Source organism: Glycine max, chromosome 13 (genome assembly GCF_000004515.6).
Source record: "Glycine max cultivar Williams 82 chromosome 13, Glycine_max_v4.0, whole genome shotgun sequence".
NCBI lineage: Eukaryota > Viridiplantae > Streptophyta > Magnoliopsida > Fabales > Fabaceae > Glycine > Glycine max.
The window spans coordinates 17,568,432-17,591,039 of NC_038249.2; the positions used below are offsets into that span (position 1 = coordinate 17,568,432).

A 22,608-nucleotide genomic window follows, 5' to 3' on the forward strand; every position below is an offset into this window, starting at 1 on the left:
AATTTGAAAAGTCATGACCCTTCAAAATATAATTGTGTAATCGATTACCAGATACCTGTAATCGATTACCAATGTAGAATTTCAGAAAAAACTTTTTGAAAAGACACATCTCTTCAAACCATTTTAAAAAGGCACGAAGGGCTTATATATATGTGTGTCTGACTTCGAAAACTAAGAGAGAGATATTCTAAGAGAACTTCATTGCCAAATGCTCTCTCAACAACTCTTGGACAAACACTTACAAATCTATTGAGAATTCATCAAGAAACTTCAAATTGTATTATCATCTCTAAAAGAGAGAAATTCCTCTAAGTTCTTCAACTTGTATCATTCTTCTCTAAAAGAGATAGAAACATTCTTCTATACTTCAAAGCAAACTATTGTTAATCAAGAGACAGTGAGTCTCTTGATTTGTAAAGTTTCTTGAACACAAGGGAAGGGTATCACTGGGTGGTTCAGAAGTTGTAAAGGGATTTACAAAGTTAGTTGAAATTTCATGTGGGTTACTTGAGGATTGGACGTAGGCACAGAGTGTGGTCGAACCAATATAAAACTGAGTTTGCATTTCTCTATTCTCTTATCTTAGTTATTTTACTACAGTTTACTTTGTCTTGCCCATTTAAAAGAACGTTGTTAAATTGATTGCTTCTTCTTCTTGCGCATTTAAAAGAACATTGTTAAATTGATTATTTTTTTTTTCTTCTTCTTCTATATTTTGAGTCTATCATTTAAAAGGGAGTTAAAGTTTGTTAGAGAAAAAATTTTGAAACTTAATTTACCCCCCTTTTAAGTTATTGAGACCACTTGTCCAACAGTATGAATGCATATTGGTTACCTAATTGAATATGAAAAAATTATCTAGATATGTTCTACATTTCTACTAACAAAAGGATTTACAATTTTAAAAAATAAAATAAAATTGAATGAATTTTCTAAATTTATCCTATATTTTTAAGGATATTAATTTATAAATTATGGACTGAAGTAAAAAACAAAAGGCCCAAGGATCATGCTACATGTATAATGTTTTAAATAAAACCTTTAAAGTAGAGTGAATCTTATCTAATAATTAAAGATTAACAAAAAAATCTATAATAAAAAATATTGATATTAATTATGAAACTTAAAAAAAATGAGGGTGAGCGATTGCCCCTTGACCAACACATAGGTTTGTCCTTATTTTAAACCCTTTTAAATAAGATAAAGAATCAATTGTTTATCCTAAAAATAACCATTTGCATTGTACTCGGTGGAGGTGTCAAATTAAAATTTGTCACCTTTGGATATCCTTGTCCAAATCACCCGAAGAAGTTGGAGGCACCTTATCAGTTTGAATCGTGAACGGAATGAGACCTAAGTACCTAAAGAGATGTTCCTTGTTCCAAACAACTTGACACTCAGCTATTCAAGATATATAAGGATTAATATTAATTACATTTGTATCTCTTAAGCTTTTTTTCATATTACATTTTTTTTATTCGTACACTGATTGTCCTACAACAACAACCACTGTAATAACCTCTAATATCATTTTAAAATTAATTTGAGTCTAAGCTTAATTTAATTTAAAAAGATATTTTAGCCATATAACATTAATAAATGTAAAATTTCCAACACTACACCCGCTTCAAGATGAAGGAATAGATATCTACAAGTTTAAAAACAATCGTTAGGATAAACCTCTTTACTATCTTAAAATTTGAGTTAAAAATTAACCTAAAGAACACTTATGAAATGAAAGTTGTCCATATATATATATATATATCAAGAACATAGTGAATCATCTAGCTAGCTAAATTTTCACGAAGCCATGGCTCAAACAGTGTTGTTCTTGTCTTCTAGCACTGTCCCTGGCTCTGCTAACTATTCCATAGATCTGAAGAAAGACTCTTTGATCCATCTTCAGAATCAAGGATTAAGGCCCAAAATTTCTCATCTCTTCTTCATTCCACTACCTTCAGCTTCTTATTCATTTTCTTCTTCTTCATCTCGCACATTTATTACAGCTTTGGCCTTCTTCAAAACAAAGACTCCCAGCAAGGTACTTAATTATATTCAATAATTTTTATTAGAATAAAAATAGCTAATTTTTGTCTATTAAATTTGTTTTAACACACTGAATTTGGTGCCACGCGATCTATGCAGGTTGTGAAGTCCAAGCCAAAGCCTAAGGTTGAAGATGCCATTTTTGGCTCTTCTGGTGGGTTTGGTTTTACTAAGGTGAACGAACTCTTTGTTGGTCGTGTTGCCATGCTCGGTTTTTCTGTGAGTCAAACTTTACTTCGTAATTTCTTTCGGCTCCACTGCCCCGTGATTTTTATTTTCTAACAGACACAGATCGATTATTTTCATCCCCCACCAATAATTTTGTTATAATAGTTGTGTATAGCCTCCTCCAAAATAATGGTTATTTGAAGATTGTTATATGCTTATGCTCGGTAATGGAGGAATAGAAGAAATCTTTTAGCATTATATTGTTCTATTTTTTTTTTATCATTTTATATTGTGGCTGACATAGGTAATTGAAAAGAATAATTCTTAAACCTCCTATTACTTATTATGATACGTTTTAAATATATTTTCTAATTGCAAGGTAATAAATATTTTTACTTTTCATTCAATACTTAACCTAAAACGTAGTTGGAGGAAACAGAACAAGAGGATTTAACATTACTCAATTGAAAATAAGTTGTCAACAAAATTATTATTGATGATGTTTCTATTTATCATGTTATAAACAAAAATATCAATTAATTTTGAATATTTTAAATTTATGTCTCAAATGTAAACCAGATTACCGATGTGTAAATAATCGTTATACAACTATCATTTTTAATTATTCAGTTTTCCAAATTTGACATATTATGTTTTTTTATAAAACATAAAACACCTTAAACTAAAAATTATATGAGAATATTTTTTTAATAAGATATTTTGGTTTCTGTTTTCTCTCTAAGTTTCAAAAATTGCTCGTCATATTTAATTAAATTCTTAATTATGTTTTTTTTAATTGAGTCATTAGGATTTCTAAAATTGCTACATATGTTATATGTCATTTGCGACAGTTTTAAGCTTTCAAAAAGTAACCTCAAGGATCTACTTTTTAATTTAGGGACCAAAATAATAAAGAAAAATATAGTTTAAGGACCTTTTAAAAATTGGCAGTTAGTCATTATTAGTTTTATTTAATTATCACATAATAATTTTTTGCCACCTATTTTTTTTTCTAATTTCGTCTCTGCTAGTCAGAAATTTTTTTTAATTCCTTATTCTCAAAATGACTTATAATTCGTTCTACAGTCACTCGTACTGGCCGACCAAACAAAACATCTGCAGCTGCAGTCACCAATGAAAACACTTTTCAAGCCAACGAATACCGGAAATTGATGCTTTGGTATAAGCCAACAAAAAGCTATACATTTAAGGAGCTTTTTTTAAAAATTCTTTTTTATCTTATTTTTATACAATTTTTTTTTTATTTTTTCTTTAGTATAAATGAGTTCACTTTTTTAAGAACTTAAATTAAAATGCGTTTGACTTTAAATTCTTATAAGGACAAGAAAACTATAAAAATAATTTAGAACAAAGACTACCTAAATATAAAAATGTCATTAAATGCATGTTTGATTTTTACTTTGAAAAGTTCTTTTGAGGAAAAGTAATTTTAGTAAAGGGTTACAAAATTTATTTTTATTTATATTTATTGGATTTACATTAGATTATAAATACAACATAATTCTAACTTCAATTCAAACATGTAATAAATGAAATGAAATGAAATGTGTTCTATTATATTTCATTTTAAACAATCGAAACAATCCCATTCTTTTTTCATAATCCAGACATTATAATGAATGCCCATATATGAAGCACTTCTAGGGGATGCAAAAGGGACATAATTTATGTCATAGTTGCCACATTTGTAGGCACCATCGTTGGGTGAAGCAATTACTGGCAAAGGAATCATAGCACAACTTAATCTGGAAACTGGAATGCCCATATATGAAGCACTTCTACTTTTCACACTACTAGGAGCCATTGGAGCACTGGTTTACCGTGGCAAATTTCTTTATGACCTTCCCACTGAACTCAATAAGGCAGTCATTCCTCCAGGCAAAGGACTCAGTGAAGGCCAAGGAGGTAATTAGCTCTCACAAATATTTCCCACATTTCTAACTTCCATGAACATTATAGGAGAAAGATGATAAGAAGATATAATGAATTGAACTCATCATATAAGTTAAAATTAACTTTTGTATTTAATTTTTTATATTTTTTTTTTCAATTTTTAACTTTTCCAAAAATTAAAGTGTGTAAACTGATTTTAACTTATAGATAGGTTTAATATGTTTTACTTTTTTTTTTATTTTCTTCTCTTATAAATGTCAACGGCGAAAATTTATTTAAATACTATCTTAGCTGTCTTTCACTCCATATAATTCCATTCTTTTGGTTTTCTATCCCAACAAAATGAATTCCACAACAATAGGAAAAAAAGCTATTAGACTTGTCACCATTAATATAATGCATGCCTACCATAAAAAAATTAATTTAGTTAGTTGATTAAAGTACATCAACTACTATAAACTCTGGAATATGTGTCGTCAATTTCTATAAATAAATTAAAATATATGGCTGTCAGTTATTAATATAGATATTATAGATTTATCATATCTGGGTGATGCACTAATGTTATACATTGATTTCTTATGGTATATTGTAAATTAATGTATATTATCGTTGCATCGTATTATTAGTATAAACCTACGACAAATATGTTAAAGAAGTAATATTTTTTTTATTAAGATGCGTAAAAATAAGCGGCTCTTGTGAATACACTTTCATATGATGTTTAATAAAAAAAATACTCCTTTTTATTTTTAACCAATGTCATTGGTTAGACAAACCCCAAATATAATAGATTAATTTTCATTAGGACAAAATCTATATCTATGACATCAAATTAAAAACCATTATTTTTTTCCTAACAGTGTATATAGATTTCTTTTATTAGTGTATTTAGTGTCGGCTAAGTGAGTTTAATTCATTAGTCCAATACAATATATGAATTGCTGTAAATCTCATCATATTTGTTTGAATGTCATTGCGTTCGATATAGAATTAAACCTTAAAAGAGAATTCCACTCTATATATAAGATTATCATCACAAAACTGCAAAAACCACTTCCAACCAGCACATCACAAGCAACAATTACCAGTATTGTTAGAAGCAAAGTAAGGGATATGCTAACCACATTTCTGATACAGAATTTCAACGCTTATCCAAATCAGAACCGCACAAAAACCACATAATTATTTTTCCGAGAAAAAAAAAGAAAGAAAAAGATCTTTCAAATTAGGAGAAATAATGTTATAAGTAGTGAGAGAGATAGAGGAGAATAAAACTCAAATTGAAAGACATTTGTTGGAGTTATGATGCAACTGATAAATTTATTGATAAGGGAAGTGTGTATTTAATTCGATTTTAACATTAATTATGTATATAAAATTATCATTCAATAAATACGCGACGCATCATAGTTAAGGCAATTAATTATCAATATATAATTTCAAAGACTGAAATAATTATATTAAAAAATTAAGAGATTAATAGGGGAACTAAAATTGAATTTTAGGACAAATAAGATGATTAAATTTATAATTTTATCAAAATAAAAATCAAATGGGAGTGTATTAATAAAAAGGAAAAGTGAAAATAACAATTATCTTCTCTCTTTAATTGACGAAATTATTACTGGAAAAAGAGCTCTAGCTCAGCTCAACATTGAGATTTGGGATTGGTGTGTCCATTAATGAAATCGAACCACTAGTGTTGTTCAGCATTGTGTTCTTCGTTGCTTTGAATTCTGAAACTGTTAAATTTGTTACAGACAAGGATGAGGAAGAGGACACCTGACATACATTAACATCTTTGTTTTTTTTTTAAATTTCCATAATATATTTCTTGCGCACCGCGTAAATGTCTAGAATTTCGTAACTTTCGTTCTACTCTCTTCTATTTTGTACAAAATCATCGCTCCCAAAGACGGTCTTAGGTAAAAAAAAATCATGTTATATGAGGCCTAATAATGTCTATGATGTTATTGTTAGTGCATTCACTTAAAAAATGACAAAGAAAAAAAGTCTAACCATCACCTATCAAATCAAATCTTCTTTTAGGAAAAAAAAAAACTCATCATTTGATTAAGAATGTGTTTGCATCACGTAATTTAAAATTTAAAATTTTAAAGAATTTTAAAAATTTAAAAATTTAAAATTTTATATTTTATAATTTAAATTTTTTTAAAATTCTGTGTTTGAAGAAAAAAAAAATAATTTTTTTTTATTTTTAAAATTTTGTTTTTGCATAGAGAAATTGAATTTCTTCATTTTCAAAAATTTTTATGTTGATAAAATAGTCCAATGCATTCTTTTTTAAAATTTTATATTTTAATAAAATATTTTTTTTAATAAAATAATGATTTTTTTATTAATAAATTTTATGTATTATTTGTGTATTCCAATAAATATGTACTATTTTAATCTATTTCAATTAAAAATATATTAATTCAACTATTTAAATTATTATTCCATTTATGATCTACTACTCTATAAGCTTATAAGACAAAACTATTTAGTAGATAAAATGACATATTAAATGTGATCTTAGAACTACCACAACATAAAAAAATATACAAATTAAAATTCACAAGGCTTTTTTGACAATAAAATCTGAGGTATTAATGCACCGTTTCACCTTGGAATGTTATTTAGAAGCCTACAGATAAAACTTGTTTTCTATAGAAGTCATTGGCCAATAATGCAATTACAAAAAAAAAAATACTTGGACTGAAGCAAAATCTAATCACAAAATAAGTCCAATTTCCAAAATAATTCAAATTTTTTAATTGTCTTTACTTTAGCACAAGAATTCCTTCACATCTTTTTTGTAGAAGAAAACATAATGTTAAGTGTTACTGAAGAAATCATATTTGTTAAAACATAATTTGTTATATAAAATGAAAGATATAAATGTAAAACATAATTATATAACATCAATATACTTGTCATGATATCAAATGTACCTGTAATTTGGCATCAAGACATAAAAGACGAGACGTAATCTTCCTTCTCATCCAATCCAATGGAAGAGCTTTTATAATCGAAAACTTAATGGAATTTTCTGTCAACCAATCGATTACTCTATGTCGAAGTGCACCATTAAAATTAGGTATATTATCTAGCTCATTCACCACTTCATGTACCATTTCTTGAGCTTCTTTTATCTCCATCTTCTTTTTGTTCTCCGTCTTCTTCTTAGTCACTTCAACAAATTCTTTCATTGATTCAACTACTTTTTTTATTGAGGAAATCATCCCTTGTTTCTCTCCATTTTTACTTGGGCGAGTGTTTTTCCTTATGGCAGAACTTGATCCCTCTAAGTCAATACTCACACTGTGAACTACTTCCTCTTCATTTTCTCCTTTGCTCATGATATCATTTACATCCAATGCATTTTCTACTCCAAGTTCAATAGTTCTATCCTTTGCACATAGGTCTACAATATCATCCCAATTAGGAATGACTTTGAATCAAAATCGTTTGGCCTCTTCATGTGACTTGAAAAAAATAGAAACATGTTAATAACAATACAAATAATAACTACAATTGAATAATAAATAAAATTAAAAAGATGATTGACTACCTTAACATATTCATTCCATGCAATTTCATTTTCAACGATAATCATGTACTTTGTGCTATCCCAGTCAAAGTGGGAATGCCACTCACAATTACATACCATGTTCTCCAAAACTTAAAACAGTACTAATTACTACTACTACTAGTGAGTGTCCGAGCAATTGGCATAACATAACAATATCGAACAGGGCATGGTATAGTAAGTAAGAAGAGTAAAAATAGAATTTCAACTCTTGCTAAAAAGTTTCACATTAAAAAATAAGTTACTAAAAGTTTCACATTGAAAAATAAGTTACAAATATGCATGTAAATGGGGATGGATGGAAGACTGACAAAATAGACTCGACATCGCAATCATAAACCCTTGTGCAAATTTATCTAAAGTTAGGACAATATGAAAATCACTATTGATATAGAAATGGCAAGAAATGAGAATAAGTGGTGGAAGATTTATGTGACTGCACCACATAAAATATTGGCTATTATTATTCATCACTTCATTGGGGTCCTATCACCTTTTAATGTTGGCCAGTTGTTCAGCTTTCATCATAAACAACTTGTTTTGGTTAACAACAAATTAATTGATAATTCCATGGTCCTGACATATATAGTAAATGAAACTGATAGATACCCATTACTTAGTTATGTTGGTAATTAGTTGGTTAAACAAATAAGGCATGCTGCCTATAAATAAAAAAAAAATGAGACAAAGAGAGAGGACATCTTGTGAATTGTGAGAGGTAATTAACAACATTAATATGTGCATACCTTTGCAGTACGATGTCTGTTTTTCTTTCCGTAATTGATACAAGTTCTAAGAGAAACAAATAACTTGTCATGGCCCCTATTAAGTGTCCTCCAAGTCATCTTTTACTCTTAATTAGCTTATCAAAGGTTGATGTGGAATATGGTATATTAATCAATCTAAAAGTTTGAATGATAGCCCACTTGCTGATGTTTTTGTCTTGGATGAAAGAGGATAATCTTTCCACTTAAGCTAGTTTTTTTGGCATTGAGTAATATTTTGTCTCCTATCAATTATAATATTGCTCGATGTCTATGACATTTTTTCACGAATTGGTTCAAATCATACTTGGGTGTGTGAGAAATCTAGTAAAACTTGGAAAAGTAGCTTGAGCGTGCACTGCAAACTATAAAAACCGAGGCTTAAGGTGAATGCACCAGAGCCTTAAAGTGACTCAACTGACTCAAATGAGTATCATACAATAGGTTTCAATACCAAATTATGAACACATACTTAATCTAAGATGAAAATCAAATCGACCAACCGATTTAATAACATTGGTCACAACATATTTAAATCTATTTTTACATGTTGAAAGATATGGCTATCAAGAATATACTAGTATTGTAGAATACGATGCACATCCAACATATTTTTAATTGTAATGTGTACAAACATACTTTATATAATAAAGATCGTTGCTTCAACAAAATCAACAAAGGTACAAATTGCTTGCTGCAAATTTCCACTTATGCACCTACTAGTGGAGATCCCTTTCACTGCTAAATAATAATAAATCTAATGGAAACTGAAAATTTAAATAGCTATTTTTCTTTTTATCTTTGTAAAACAAGGATTGAATTTGAAACTCTATAAATTAAGAGTGGGAAGAGAAACTTATGCAATAAACTCTGAATCAAGGAATAATTTCTACTTGTTTTTCAATTGCAAGATTGGTATCTGACTCTCAAAACAGAATACAATAAGCTTTTCTTTGAATCCAAAATAGAACACAAACACAACACAACCATAGAAGTAAGCACAAACTAATATTTATGTAATACTTGGAATGTTATATAAAAACATTATTAATGTGTAAAGCACTTCAGGATGAACAATACATACTTGAGGAAAATATATGAACCCTAATATTGAAATTCAACGGAGTAAAATGTGATTAATGAGAGTAAAACAAAAAAAAAATTATGAAATAGTCATCATAGAAGAACAACATCAAAATATGAATCCCTAGAACCAAATCTCAATAAAAAAAACCTAGCAAATGATAGAGCAAGACGAAGCAGGGAGAGAGAAGTTTGAGAGCCAGAGATCAGGTTTGCGCGAATGAGTATTGAGGAAAATATATAAACCCTAGTTTGGAATTCAATTGAGTAAAATGCAATTTAGATTAAGATGAGAATAAAATAAAACAATTATAATAGAAGAACAACATCAAAACCATGAAACCTTTTAACCAAATCTCAATAAATTTAAATCCTAAAATTTTAAATTCTTTTTAGTAAAATATCCAAAAAGTTACTTTTGATAAAAAAAGAATTTAATTCTCCGTAAAAAATACATTACCTAATTAAATTATCCTATTCAAACAAACTAAAGATAAATTAAAGCATAAAAGAAAAAAAATATGATTGTAAACAAGAGAGCATCATGAAATTTTGATGAAATTTTGATGCTCGTGTAATTTTATGAGTTATAAGATTAACTTGTTTCTTAATAAAATTCATATTAGAATTTGGAAAAGCAAATAATTTTATCCTATATTGGATTAATATTGCTTAAAAATCATTGAAATTCTTTTTTTTCTCGAGATAATGTTATAAATCAATCTTATAATTCCTAAAAAATATATATGTATTTTGTGACTAAATAATATGAGACATCATTTAGCGTCTCTGAAGGAAGTGAAATAGCACCAGGAGGAAGAATTATATTAACTTCATCCTTTAACTTATTTTATTAAATGATAAGTTTATTTTTTAAAAGTAAATACCACAAATTTTAAATCCATAGGTTACACTATGATGTAAGATTTTACGTTCATTTTTCTTTTTATATGCAATTTCTTTTTAGATTATTAATAACCGTGTACTATAAGTTAAATTATTTTTTTTGCCAATTGCTAAATACACTTCCCTTATTGTTAAACATACACCATTTCATATTTTTTGTATTTTTCTCTAAAATATCGTTAACGTATGTTTGCCCATGAATGGGTATTCTGGAAAATAATTTCTAAAATGCATTAATTGTGATTTAAATTTCTATTAGCAGATTCTTGGAATTGATTATAGGTTTTTTTTTATTTTGTTTACATTACTTTGTATTCTGATTCTCCCAGGACCCCTTAACAAAACCAAAATTGAGAGACTACTGATGTGTTGGTGGGCCTTCACAGGCCTCACGCACATTATAATTGAGGGTTATTTTGTTTTCTCACCAGAGCTTTTCAAGGATAAGACTGGCTTCTTCCTGGCTGAAGTTTGTGAGTTTAATTTCTTTGGCATTGAACATATATTAGCATTGTTAGAATTTGTAGTTTTTTGCAGTTTTTTAGTTGATGGAAGGTTTCTAATGAACCAATAACAGGGAAGGAATATAGTAAAGCGGATTCAAGGTATGCAGGAAGGGATGCAGGGGTAGTTACTATTGAAGGACTAACAGCTGTTTTGGAGGGGCCAGCTAGTCTTTTAGCTGTGTAAGTTGAAAATAAAGAACCAAAGATATGACAAAGATAAACTAATTGCATAACATATGATAAAGATACACTAATTGCATAACATATGAAGTATGGAAGTCGACATGGAAACTGGACACGAATGAAAATAGACGCTTAATGTTTTTATAAGAAAAAATGTAAGATATAAAAATATGGTATAAACACAAAGAGAGAAATTCTAATTAATGAAATAAAACATCATAAAATATTTAAAGCTTCTAAAAAACAAAATATCTAAAAATTTATGATATATTTATCTTTGTAAACAATCATTTTATGTTTTTTCTATGACAACAAATCTCAATAAAAAAAGAGACATTATTTTTTAAAATTTTTATTTTAAGTTGACTTACCTAAATGTTAAAAATGAATAATTCTTTAAAAATGTTAGTGTGGTGGAGGTATTTGTTCAAGTGTCTGAATTGTATAAAAGTAAGGGCTTACGTATCCAAACTAAAAAAAAAAAAATCTATTGAATCCCTAATTAGAAGTGTAGGATAAGTATTGGTGTTGGACATATATTTCCGACACAGTGACACATCGAATTAGAGAGTTTTTGTGCTTCGTAGGCCAAGGCCATGGCAATACTAATGAATTTTCTTTATACAAATTTAACTCTTGATTGCATGTTTTATCTTGTTTTGTTTTTCATTTTCTTTCACCTAACTGTTTGTATTGCCAAAATGGATGACAGATATACAATAGCTACTGGAAAGTCATATAACTATATACTTCAATTTGCAATTTCTTTGGGCCAACTATACGGAGTTGCTGTTTATTATATAACAGCAATCTTGGAAGGTGATAATTTTTCTGCAAGCTCATTTTACTATTATGCATACTATATTGGAGCAAATGCATTGTGGACTAGCATACCCTCGATCATTGCAATACGCAGCTGGAGGAAGATCTGTGCAGCATTCCAGGTTCAACAAGGTGGCCAAATAAAAAAGCCTAAAGTTCGTTGATCATTTCTTTGTCCTCGTAATCATTTAAATATTGTCATTTTGTATTTTTATGCAAAAATCATTAATAATACCATTCATAATCAAGATTTTTTTTAAAAAAATCAAAGTAAATTATTAATTTACCTGTTGATCGCAAGTGAAATTTTTAAAATTTTCATTTTTGATAATTTTTTTTAGTAAATGCAAGAATAACATGAATAGTTAGTATTGTATTATAAGATGTACATGTATTAAGAAAACAATTAAGTGGCTTCAAAGAACTCAATATTATTAAGCTTGGTTTTGATTTAATTGTTAAAATTTCTGTAATGACTTTTAATTCTTTAAAGAAAATTTTACAATTAAAATCATACCAATTATCATATTTTTTTAAGAAGTTTCAATTTTTTTATTTTATTTTTTATGTTCCTAACTTGTCTCTCTTTATATTTTGTTACCTTGTTACCGAACTGAAGAGAAACATTCCTTAGGCAACATAATTTGCATTGGTACATTATAACAATATGTAAAAAATTTATTTTAGTATTTATATAGACTAAATAAAAAATTATAACAAAAATATTTTTTAAAAATGGACTCCTAGACTATGTTCATCTTAACCGTGCTCAAGATCATCACTAATTATATAAGACCTTTTAGAGATTATGATTAATGTTTAACAATGTACATATTATATTATATGACAATTCCGGTCTTCTAAAAATATATAGATATGATATATCTTGAAATATATAAAAGTTCATAAAAATTAAAAATATATAGTTGCAATTACGAAAATCTAAATTAAGAATATGTTTTTTGATGGGCATTACTAAAAACAAAGTACAAACTTGTTGGGATTCCTCCTTAATTGGAGAGGTTCTAGAAAATTTCAGAGCTTTCTAAAATAATGTAGAATTTTCTAGAACGTCCTAGAGAACTGTAGAGTAGTGTATAACTCTCTAGAAGCTTGTGGAAGAATGTAAAAACCTCTGGAATATTCTGGAGATGTATGGAACCTTTTGGAACCTTATGGAAGAGTATGAAAGGATATGGAAAGGCATAGAAGAGTGTAGAAACTCATAGAATGTATGGATCATTCTAGAAAATTAATCTTCACCCTAGGATACAAGTAATCTCCACCATTCATTGTGGAGGTGGAGTAATATAAATAAGGATATGAGTCTTCATTCCTAATCATCTAAGACAAAAGTGAATCTACTTCTTAGAGTGAGAAAGCTAAAAAGTTAGAGAGCATCTTTGAGAGAAGATAAATTTGGGAAGTTTTTATGCTCAAACTTGAGTGAGCCACCGTAGAGTGAGTCAATTTTGTAAACACATCCTTGTAATCCTACTATTCTTTTGTAAGGTGGAAAAATCTCCATATTGGAGAAATTATAATTGTGTGCTCCCATTACTACCTTTAGTTACTAAGTGTCTATTTTAACTTCACGAAGTGGGAAAACTCAAGTTTTCCCAACAAAACTATAAATAGTTGTAATAACAAATCACTTACTATGGTCTACAAATAGAAAATAATATCATAAATTATTTTCTATTTTTTGCTTCATTAGGAGACAAGACAATCCTTTTATGTTTCTATATCATATATGTTTCCTTGTCAATTATGTAACTATATAAGTTATCCATTGAAATAAATGGAACAAAAGAGAATTGAATTGCGTTAGAGAAACTTTAAATGTTTTTTTTTCAAAAGATGAAATCTTTTTAAAAATACTAAGTTATAACACATAAAACAACTTAAACTAAAAATTATATCAGAAATTCAGAATATTTTCTTAATAAGATATTTTGGTTTTTGCTTTGTCTCTAAGTTTCAAAAATTGCTCGTCATATTTAATTAAGTTCTTAATTATATTTTTTTAATTGAGTCCTTGGGATTTCTAAAATTATCACATATTTCATTTGTGACAGTTTTAAGCTTTCAAAAGTAACCTCAAAGATTTACTTTTTAATTTAGGATTACGAATTATATTATTAATGATTTTTTTCATAAAAATATGAAATGACAATACATAAATGATTACGAGAACAAAAAAATGATAATAAAAACAAAATTTTTTAGGTTTTTAAAAATTTAAAATTATATATATAACTATTATATATAAATATAAAATTAATATTATTTGAATAAAAAAATTTATATTCACATATTAAAATAATAATTGATAATAATGAAACATTAAAATAGAAGTAATATATATATATTTTGATAAAATCGATCGGATCAGATTTATACAATTGAGATCTGATACCTAATCGACTGAGTTAGGTTGAGTCATCTTACATCAATTGTATAATTGATCCAATAATTACTTGTCATTAGGTCCTAATTAGACGGATCGGTCAGCCAAATCGGATTTCACTCATTACCACCAAAAATATTGCGGACATAATCCAAAACCCTTATATTTTCTTTTAACCGTTATAATCAGTTCTAAAGCGGACATTAACACCAATAAAATAAAAATTAGAAACATGTAAAATCCAAAATCAAAACAAAAACAGCAAGTACGGCTTAATCGTATAACTCCGCAACAGGATCTTCGTTTACCCCCCCCCCCCCACACCGAGTCACCGACGGATTTAAAAACAAAAGCCAATTCACAGTTTCCCACAGCAATAATAACAACAAATTAACAATCAGAATTCGAAACAGAACCATCGAATAATAAAAAAGGAAAACTAAAATTCCAAAAACGCCACTTTCATTCAGCTAAGCTTCGTCTCCACCATCATCATCATCTTCTTTTTCTTCTCTACCTTTGGATCCTTCCTTTCACTTTGGCGTGACCGAACCATTCCACTCCCTCGCAAAACGGTGTCGTGTCGATCGCGTTCGGTTCGGTCAAACTCGCGCGTCCCGAATCCTCCGGAACACGCTCTGTCCCAATTCCCTATAATTCACTTCTCTCTCTCTCGCTTAACCTCTCCTCCACGGTGGCTCTTCCGCATTCTGCCACCGCCTCCGCCGTCGCCGATAATCACTAATCAATAGATGGATGATTCGGCGTTCAAACGAGACGGTCACTTTAACCGAACTTACTCCTGCTCTTCTCAGAGAGATGTCCGTTACAGGTTCGCTTTCGTTGAATTCGTAGATTCTTTTTATTAGGTTAAATAATTCTTTAGTAGTTCTTTTTCGATAAATCGCAATCGATTTATGGTCGTGAATCGTGATAATGATATTTTTCTAAAATTCTCTTTTTATGTATATGAAGATGAAGATTCATTGTTAATTTGTGATTACTAAACTAGCATGATAGTATTAATAACTTGCATTATTAAAGGTATTTTTTTTTTATTAATTTCAAGAGGGGAATTTGAGATTTGTAATAGAGCATTAGATTGGGTACTCTTAGTCACTTTCAAGAGTAGGAAATGTTTGATCATTTGGTGTGGAAAATTAAGATTGAAAGGTACCCTCAGTGATCACAATTTGCATCTGGTAACGACTGTGTGAGAGATAGTTTGTCTTTTTCCCCTTCTCAAGAAAAGAGACGTGTCTGTTTTTCTTCCTTATTAAGCAATGTTTTGAAAAACGGTCCGCAATGGTAATTTCGGCCATATTTGGTGCAAAGTTGTCCACAATTTTTTGTAATATTAAGGATTGTGGCGACTGCAATTTAAAACCTTGCTGATTAAATTTTCTGCATATTAGTTTCTTCAGAAACTGCATACACTACTGAGAAGCTCTTCTTGAATAGTAGTGTATATGACATGTTACTCTTGAAAGTGGTTGGAATTAGAGTTGTTTCTCCGATATCTGGAGAGTTGTGGACCGTTTGAAAATTGGAATAGTTTGGAGTATAACCTTTTCTTTGAGCTGTAACCGGATATGTTGAGGGTTTAAGATGGTATTTGATTGACATTGATGATCCCCTTTCCATGGGAAAATAATGGGTTCTTTGCTCTCAATCCCATGACATTTAAAGACAAATACTCTGAAGCTTCTTTTAGGTTAGTAAGTAATGGATTAACACTTTGAAATAGAAAAACAGAGAAGAAGAAAAAGGGGTAGATGCAGTTTGCCTTTGTTATATGAAGTTTACCATGTGTTGGGTCATGTAGCACATGCTTGATTCCTCCTTAAGCAATATCTTGGGTTCAATTCTTGTATACGGAATTAATCCTTGTCACGAGAGTTAGCTTTATCATGCTTTGGATGTTCCTAATTCAAACAAGATTGGTTTCTGAGAAAAATACCTATGGATGGTCTAGAAAATAAAAAATGGTTTGAATGATGGTAAATAATTGTATTGTGATTTTCATGGAATATATCTTTATAAAAAATGGTAGGAACATGAATGTTATTGTAAATTATGATCATATATTTCCTTGAATAGCTTGCTCAAGTTCTGGTTGGGTCTTAGATGGCCAAGCACTGAACAACGAAACACGTTAAATAGAAAAGTAATTGGTTAGCTTCACTTGTAAGTTATAAGCCTTTTTAGTGATTTCTTTTACTAATTTTCCAAGACTTGATTGATAGTAAGTGCTGTCATTTGAGCTTGAGGAACTTAAAATTGGAAGGAAAAAGGTCCAATCCAGTTCCCTTGTAAACAAGCCGTGGCCTTATCAGAAGCATATACATATATTTAACATGATATGTTGTGAACTTGTGATAATAACCAACCATGTCTTCCAAATGCATTCTTTACCATCAGTCATTATAATTGTTTATGTCAATACATTGAAGACTAAGCTTGTTATTCTGAGTATGATTTACATGTGATGAATCCAAGTTCTTTATTTTTATTGTTGCAATTATAATACCTTTTCTTTATATATTTGGCAGCTGTGGCACTTGTGGTTATGAGCTGAACCTGTCCTCCTCGAACCGGAACACTGCATCCATTGGATCTAAATATGGGAAGTCCATAAAGCGAGGTATTATATCATTCTTCAGCATTGATCTTAGCAGATTTACCCAGGTTGATGAAATTCAGTGTGTGCCCCATTTTGATAAGCACTCATGGGGTTTGTTTCGCCGAAGAACCAAGCTTCTTTGTCGCAAATGTGGCAACCATATTGGAAATGCATACAATGGTTACACTTCGTCCTTTCCTCTTGTGACAGACGGAGCTGAATCATCTCCTAGCTCCAAAGTGGTCAGTCATACAAAATACGACATTCGCATTCGTGCCCTACAACCTTCATCTTCTGAAGAATCTGGAATCCCTGTGTATGCTTGAAATACCTGGTAAAAATAGTACTTCCTACACCGCCAAATCTGATGACAGGGTGGTTAGAACTTAGAAGTTCATTAATATATGCAGATGGTTTGGCAAGTTTTTGTGCTTTCCCTAATGAAAATGTGACTAATAATCGTGTGAAAGAGTTGTAAGAATTAAATTAAAAAGTATTGAAGGTATGGGATTTTATGAAGTTGACTAAACCGTCAAAACTTCCGAGGTAAAATATTATATTACTGGGAAGAAAAACAGAACCTAAGTGGAAAAGAAAAAAGGAAAATATTTTTAAATGAATTGTATGATTAGTGTGGTACGAAGGATGCTTCTTAACATCAGATTCACATTTAGTGACATTGACTTAATGGACAAGAAATATTGGTTAGTCATAAATGTTTACCACATACAAAAGTTTGTGGGACAAGAGTTATGGACAAATTAGTAGTCTAATATCTTAGCCTAACATGGATAAGGACATCTTTCTTTTGTTTTTGTTTTATCAGTAGAACAACTTTCTTTTGTGGAAGGTTTGTTTAAAGGTTTAGCTTGAGTTTTTTTTTTTTTGGAGAAAGAGGTATCGGGGTTGGGTTGTTTTCCAAATCTCATACTCTCGATGCACACTTTCGCATGACTGAACCCTCGAATTTGTCCGTGATAACACATAAGCTTTTATTAAGAATTAAAAAAAAATCCCACCTTAAATTTTAGGAATCACAGGACCAAACCTAGAAAATTATGTTCTTATTATCATTTTTTTGTCCTCGTAATCATTTAAATATTGTCATTTTGTATTTTTATGCAAAAATCGTTAATAATACCATTCATAATCAAGATTTTTTTAAAAAAAATCAAAGTAAAATGATTAATTTACCTGTTGATTGCAAGTTAAATTTTTTAAATTTTCATTTTTGATAATTTTTTTAGTAAATGCAAGAATAACATAAATAGTTAATATTGTATTATAAGATGTACATGCATTAAGAAAACAATTAAGTGGCTTCAAAGAACTCAATATTATTAAGCTTAGTTTTGATTCAATTGTTAAAATTTCTGTAATGAATTTTAATTCTTTAAAGAAAATTTTACAATTAAAATCATACCAATTATCATATTTTTAAGAAGTTTCAATTTTTTTATGTTCCTAATATCTCTTTACATTTTGTTTACCTTGTTACCCAACTGAAGAGAAACTGTCCTTAGGCAACATAATTTGCATTGCTACATTATAACAATATGTAAAAAAATATTTTAACATTTATGTAGACTAAATAAAAAATTTGGTGAGTAAATAAAAAATTATTAAAAAATATTTATTTTTAAAATGGAGTCCTGGACGATCGTTCATCTTAACCGTGCTCAAGGCCATCACTAGTTATACAAGACCTTCACTAGTTATATAAGACCTTTTTAGAGATTATGATTAATGTTTAACAATCTAGGATGTACATATTATATGACAATTTCAATATTCTAAAAATATATAGATATGATATATCTTTAGATGTATAAAAGTTCATAAAAATTAAGAATATATAGTTGCAATTACGAAAATCTAAATTAAGAATATGTTTTTTCTGGCCATTACTAAAATCAAAGTACAAACTATAAAGAATTGTAATAATAAATCACTTATTATGGTCTACAAATAGAAAATAATATCATAAATTACTTTCTATTTTTTCTTCATTAGGAGACAATCCTTTTATGTTTCTATATCATATATGTTTCCTTGTCAATTATGTAACTATATAAGTTTTCCACTGAAATAAATGGAACAAAAGAGAATTGAATTGTGTTAGAGAAACTTTAAATGTTTTTTTTCCAAGATGAAATCTTTTTGAAGATAGCTAAGGTAGAATACTTGAAAAACATATTGATCAAAAGATCATCCAACATAGTTTTAGTCAAGTTTTGCAAACCAAGGTTTTAAGCAAATATCATCCAAAAATACTAAAATAGTTTTCTCATAATATATTTTAGCCAAGAGCTTGTGCATTCAAGGTGTGCTAAATTGAACTCAAGAGAGAACAAGTTAAAGCTTTAAAGAAATAGTATAAATATTTGATTTATACTGGTTCACTCAAACACTTGAGCTATGTCCAGTTCTCCTTCAAATCTTTGAAGGGCTCTACTAATTAAACTAATTATAAAGCAAGTATTCTACCTTGTCCCTTCTAGCATACATAAGTATTCTTAACTAGGCCACTTTTGGCACACCTTCCGTCTCCCCTTGAGATTGATAAACGCCAAATATTGTTTGATCATTAAGCCATTCTTGGCTTTCCAAACAATAGTTTGAATGAAATGCAATTTTGAATTAACTTTCCTAAAGAGGATAAACAATTAAGAACATATTACAAGTCACTTTGCTAAGCAAAGGATAACACTTTGAACACTTGTGGTTGATCGTCCAAAGACTTGTAAATATCATAGCAGATTTTAGCACCAACTCAATATCTCAAAATGTAGAGTTGTTGTATGTTGTGCTTAATGCTCCTTTTATAGACTTTAGAAAATATCCATTGTGGGATTAAAGCCTTTTGATAATTACTATACATTCTTGGTTTTTGCACTAAAATTACATAACAATTATCTTATTCCTTCTCTCTTAATGCTCTATTTGATCCAAAAAGATAAGAATTTAGGTTCTTTTGGATTTTTAGCTTAAGAAAGTTAATGTTAGTGAACATTATAGTTTTAGCTTTGTTTTCTAGAGTTTTGGTATAACAACAATGGGCTGGAAGATGTTGAAAATCTAAAGTAGCCTGCTTAGCAAGCTTGTGCGAGCTCAACGTAAGAAGCCTAGCTTGGAGGGACATGTGTCAAGCATCCAATGGTTTTCAAGCTATTTGTATTGTGTATGTGCGCTCAGTGCACACACTAAGGCTTAGTGCGCTGCCACTTAAGCCAGTTGTACTGTGCATGGTACACAACACGCATATGGAGGCTTTGGAAAAACATGATAGTTCAACGTTTTTGAGGAGTTTAAAAGGGCACCATTCCATTGGACAAAGAAATATTGCTTAGGGAATTTTTTGGAGTCTGAAACCACTTTTGGAGCCCTTCTTCTTCCATGTTCTACATTTTCTTTGTTTCTTATTCATGTTTTAGGTCTCTCATGGCCATGAGAGGCTAAATCACCCTTTGTTGGGAGGCTTAGATACCAAAAATTTTGTGATGTAAGGATCTCTACTATCCATTTGATGTTATTTTAGTATTACTACTTCCTTTCTATGTTTATTGCTTTGTTTATGGTTTGATCACCCATATACATGTATGTTATATTGTTTTAATCATTGAGAAATTCTTTTATGCTAAAACCTTGGAGGAACTTCTAAGTAACCCATATCTAGGGATGAAATGGTGTTGGTTAACCTTATTTATCCATCTTTACTGTTAAAACAAGTTACTTGGTTTAGATTTCTAAGGGATTAGGAGTGAAATCAAGTGACTAAGGTTTTTTCACACGAGAAATCATGGTTAGAGTAGATTGGTTGGTGAAGGTAATAGTTGGAATAACTTTAAATGGTGAAAAATTATTAACATTACATCAAGAGTTCACTTGGTAGTGTTAAAGTATGGGGGGCAACATGAAGATTAAGCTTTAAAGTTTGAAGAGTTTTGTCTTGTTACATGCCTAACTCATTGAGCGGCATTTGTATTGAATGTTGCATCTTAATCTTAAGCTATCCATATGTACATCATGCATCATCATGTAGAGATATGAAGATTGTTTCTAAAGTTAGAAACCTCTTCAATGCATAAACTCTCTATTTTAATCAATTACCAATTATCTGTAATCGACTACACAAGTCTTTTGAGAAGCTTGCATAGAGATCCTCATTATGGTTTAGTTGATTACCAGTTATTCATAATCGATTACACAATTTTGTTGAGACCATGTCTGGTTTTCATGAGTCTCTACTTTAATCGATTACCAAGTTATCATAATCGATTACATCATTCTTGAAAGTGTTCCCAGGAGTGATCAAGGATACTTTAATCGATTAAATCAAGAATCTAATTGATTGCATTGTTCATGAAAGCTTTCCAGGTGTTGGGAAGAACACTTTAATCGATTAAAATGATAATATAATCGATTACTTATGTGAGATAATCGATTACATTGGCAATTTGAATTACAAGTGGTTATAATTGTTTTCTTTATAAATAACCACCTTGTGTTCTCACTTTTATAGAATTTGAATGAGATTTTTGTAGGAGCTTTTGTGACTCACACACTCTAGTCTTCGTTTCTGAAGCATTCATGGTTAAAATGAGTTGTTAACATCTTGTGAGATCAAGAAGAGATCCATTCAATTAAGCGTTGGTTCTTGCATTTGAATGACCAGGTTGTCTCTCTCCTTGACTCAGTTTTCATATGTTTTTACATGTTATTACAACATATGCATGAGTTTCTAAAAGCATGCTAGAATAGAGTTTTCTAGTTTGGGCTAAGGGTAGGTGTTTCTTAGGCATTCATTCACAAAGGACCGTAGGATTGAGTGCCTTAATCTCTTTTTCTGGGTAGGAACTGAGATTGATTGCGATTGCTTGTAAGAACTCAAAGTGCATAGTGGAAATTTAATTCAGGATGAATTAGATTTCTTGGGGTAGCTTCTCTATAGATAGAGAGTAATATGAATCTTGTTGTTCATCTTCTCTTGAATCTTATCTCTCTCACATTCTTTATCCATTTGTTGAATTTAAAGATATTTATTTTTTTAAAGAACTTTAACAAAAGGATATTATGGATGAGTGATTGATTAGATATTGGTTTTAAATAAAACATTTGTGATACGATTCTTGGAAGAAAAAGTTTTTCAAAACTCAAGTTTTATTTTGATTTGTTTTCAAAACCAATTCACCCCTCCCCTCTTGGTTTGTGAGTTCCATCATCTTTTTCAATTAGTATTAGAGCTACATCTTGAAAGTTTCTCAAGATCACAGTTTTTCAAAAATGGGCTCTAAACAAATCACTTTCAAAGATGATGCTTCTCTCAATCGACCACCATTGTTTAAGGGGGAACATTTATAATTTTTACAAAAGAGAATGGAAATCTTTATTCGGTCAATTAATCTCAGTGCATGGAATGCTATTGTTAAAGGGCCATTTATAGCAACTAAAGAAGTCAATGGTGAATTGGTTCCTTAAGAATGGGATGAGATGAAAGATGACGAGAAAAGAAAAGTGCAAGATGATAAAAAAAAGCTAAAAACATTTTAATTTTTGGTTTGTCTTCTGATGAATTTTTTCATATTGCA

At 29.6% G+C, this 22,608-nt stretch overlaps 2 protein-coding genes across 8 annotated transcripts; both read left to right on the top strand.

Annotated features, from left to right (window-relative positions):
* Positions 1–1,726: 1,726 nt before the first annotated feature.
* On the top strand, positions 1,727–12,491 carry LOC100305885 (uncharacterized). Of its 6 annotated transcripts, XM_026124792.2 has the most exons (6): positions 1,727–2,041; positions 2,146–2,265; positions 3,927–4,140; positions 10,806–10,949; positions 11,054–11,162; positions 11,878–12,491. In XM_026124792.2, the coding sequence occupies exons 1-6, from the start codon at positions 1,811–1,813 to the stop codon at positions 12,149–12,151; spliced, it is 1,092 nt and encodes a 363-aa protein (XP_025980577.1). In that variant the 5' UTR covers positions 1,727–1,810; the 3' UTR covers positions 12,152–12,491. The 6 variants fall into 6 exon arrangements, with proteins under 6 accessions (XP_025980577.1, XP_040863686.1, XP_040863688.1 ...); XM_041007752.1 differs by lacking the exon at positions 11,054–11,162 and having other exon boundaries at positions 1,730–2,041; positions 11,878–12,434; XM_026124793.2 differs by lacking the exon at positions 1,727–2,041 and having other exon boundaries at positions 3,843–4,140; positions 11,878–12,437.
* Positions 12,492–14,742: 2,251 nt separating this feature from the next.
* Positions 14,743–17,539, top strand: LOC100777814 (uncharacterized protein At4g08330, chloroplastic). Of its 2 annotated transcripts, XM_014765344.3 has the most exons (3): positions 14,743–15,229; positions 16,950–17,041; positions 17,231–17,539. In XM_014765344.3, exons 1-3 carry the CDS (start codon positions 15,150–15,152, stop codon positions 17,344–17,346), a joined length of 288 nt encoding a protein of 95 aa, XP_014620830.1. In that variant the 5' UTR covers positions 14,743–15,149; the 3' UTR covers positions 17,347–17,539. The 2 variants fall into 2 exon arrangements, with proteins under 2 accessions (XP_014620830.1, XP_003542997.1); XM_003542949.5 differs by having other exon boundaries at positions 14,756–15,229; positions 16,950–17,539.
* Positions 17,540–22,608: the final 5,069 nt, after the last annotated feature.

What these genes read in the sequence shown, in the direction of transcription:
- LOC100305885 (XM_026124792.2), top strand. Translation starts at nt 1,811, where the DNA reads ATGGCTCAAACAGTGTTGTTCTTGTCTTCTAGCACTGTCCCTGGCTCT. An exon ending in ACTCAGTGAAGGCCAAGGAG is followed by an intron (nt 4,141 to 10,805) that starts GTAATTAGCTCT and finishes TGATTCTCCCAG; the next exon opens with GACCCCTTAACAAAACCAAA. An exon ending in CCAGCTAGTCTTTTAGCTGT is followed by an intron (nt 11,163 to 11,877) that starts GTAAGTTGAAAA and finishes AATGGATGACAG; the next exon opens with ATATACAATAGCTACTGGAA.
- LOC100777814 (XM_003542949.5), top strand. Translation starts at nt 15,150, where the DNA reads ATGGATGATTCGGCGTTCAAACGAGACGGTCACTTTAACCGAACTTAC. An exon ending in CAGAGAGATGTCCGTTACAG is followed by an intron (nt 15,230 to 16,949) that starts GTTCGCTTTCGT and finishes TATATTTGGCAG; the next exon opens with CTGTGGCACTTGTGGTTATG.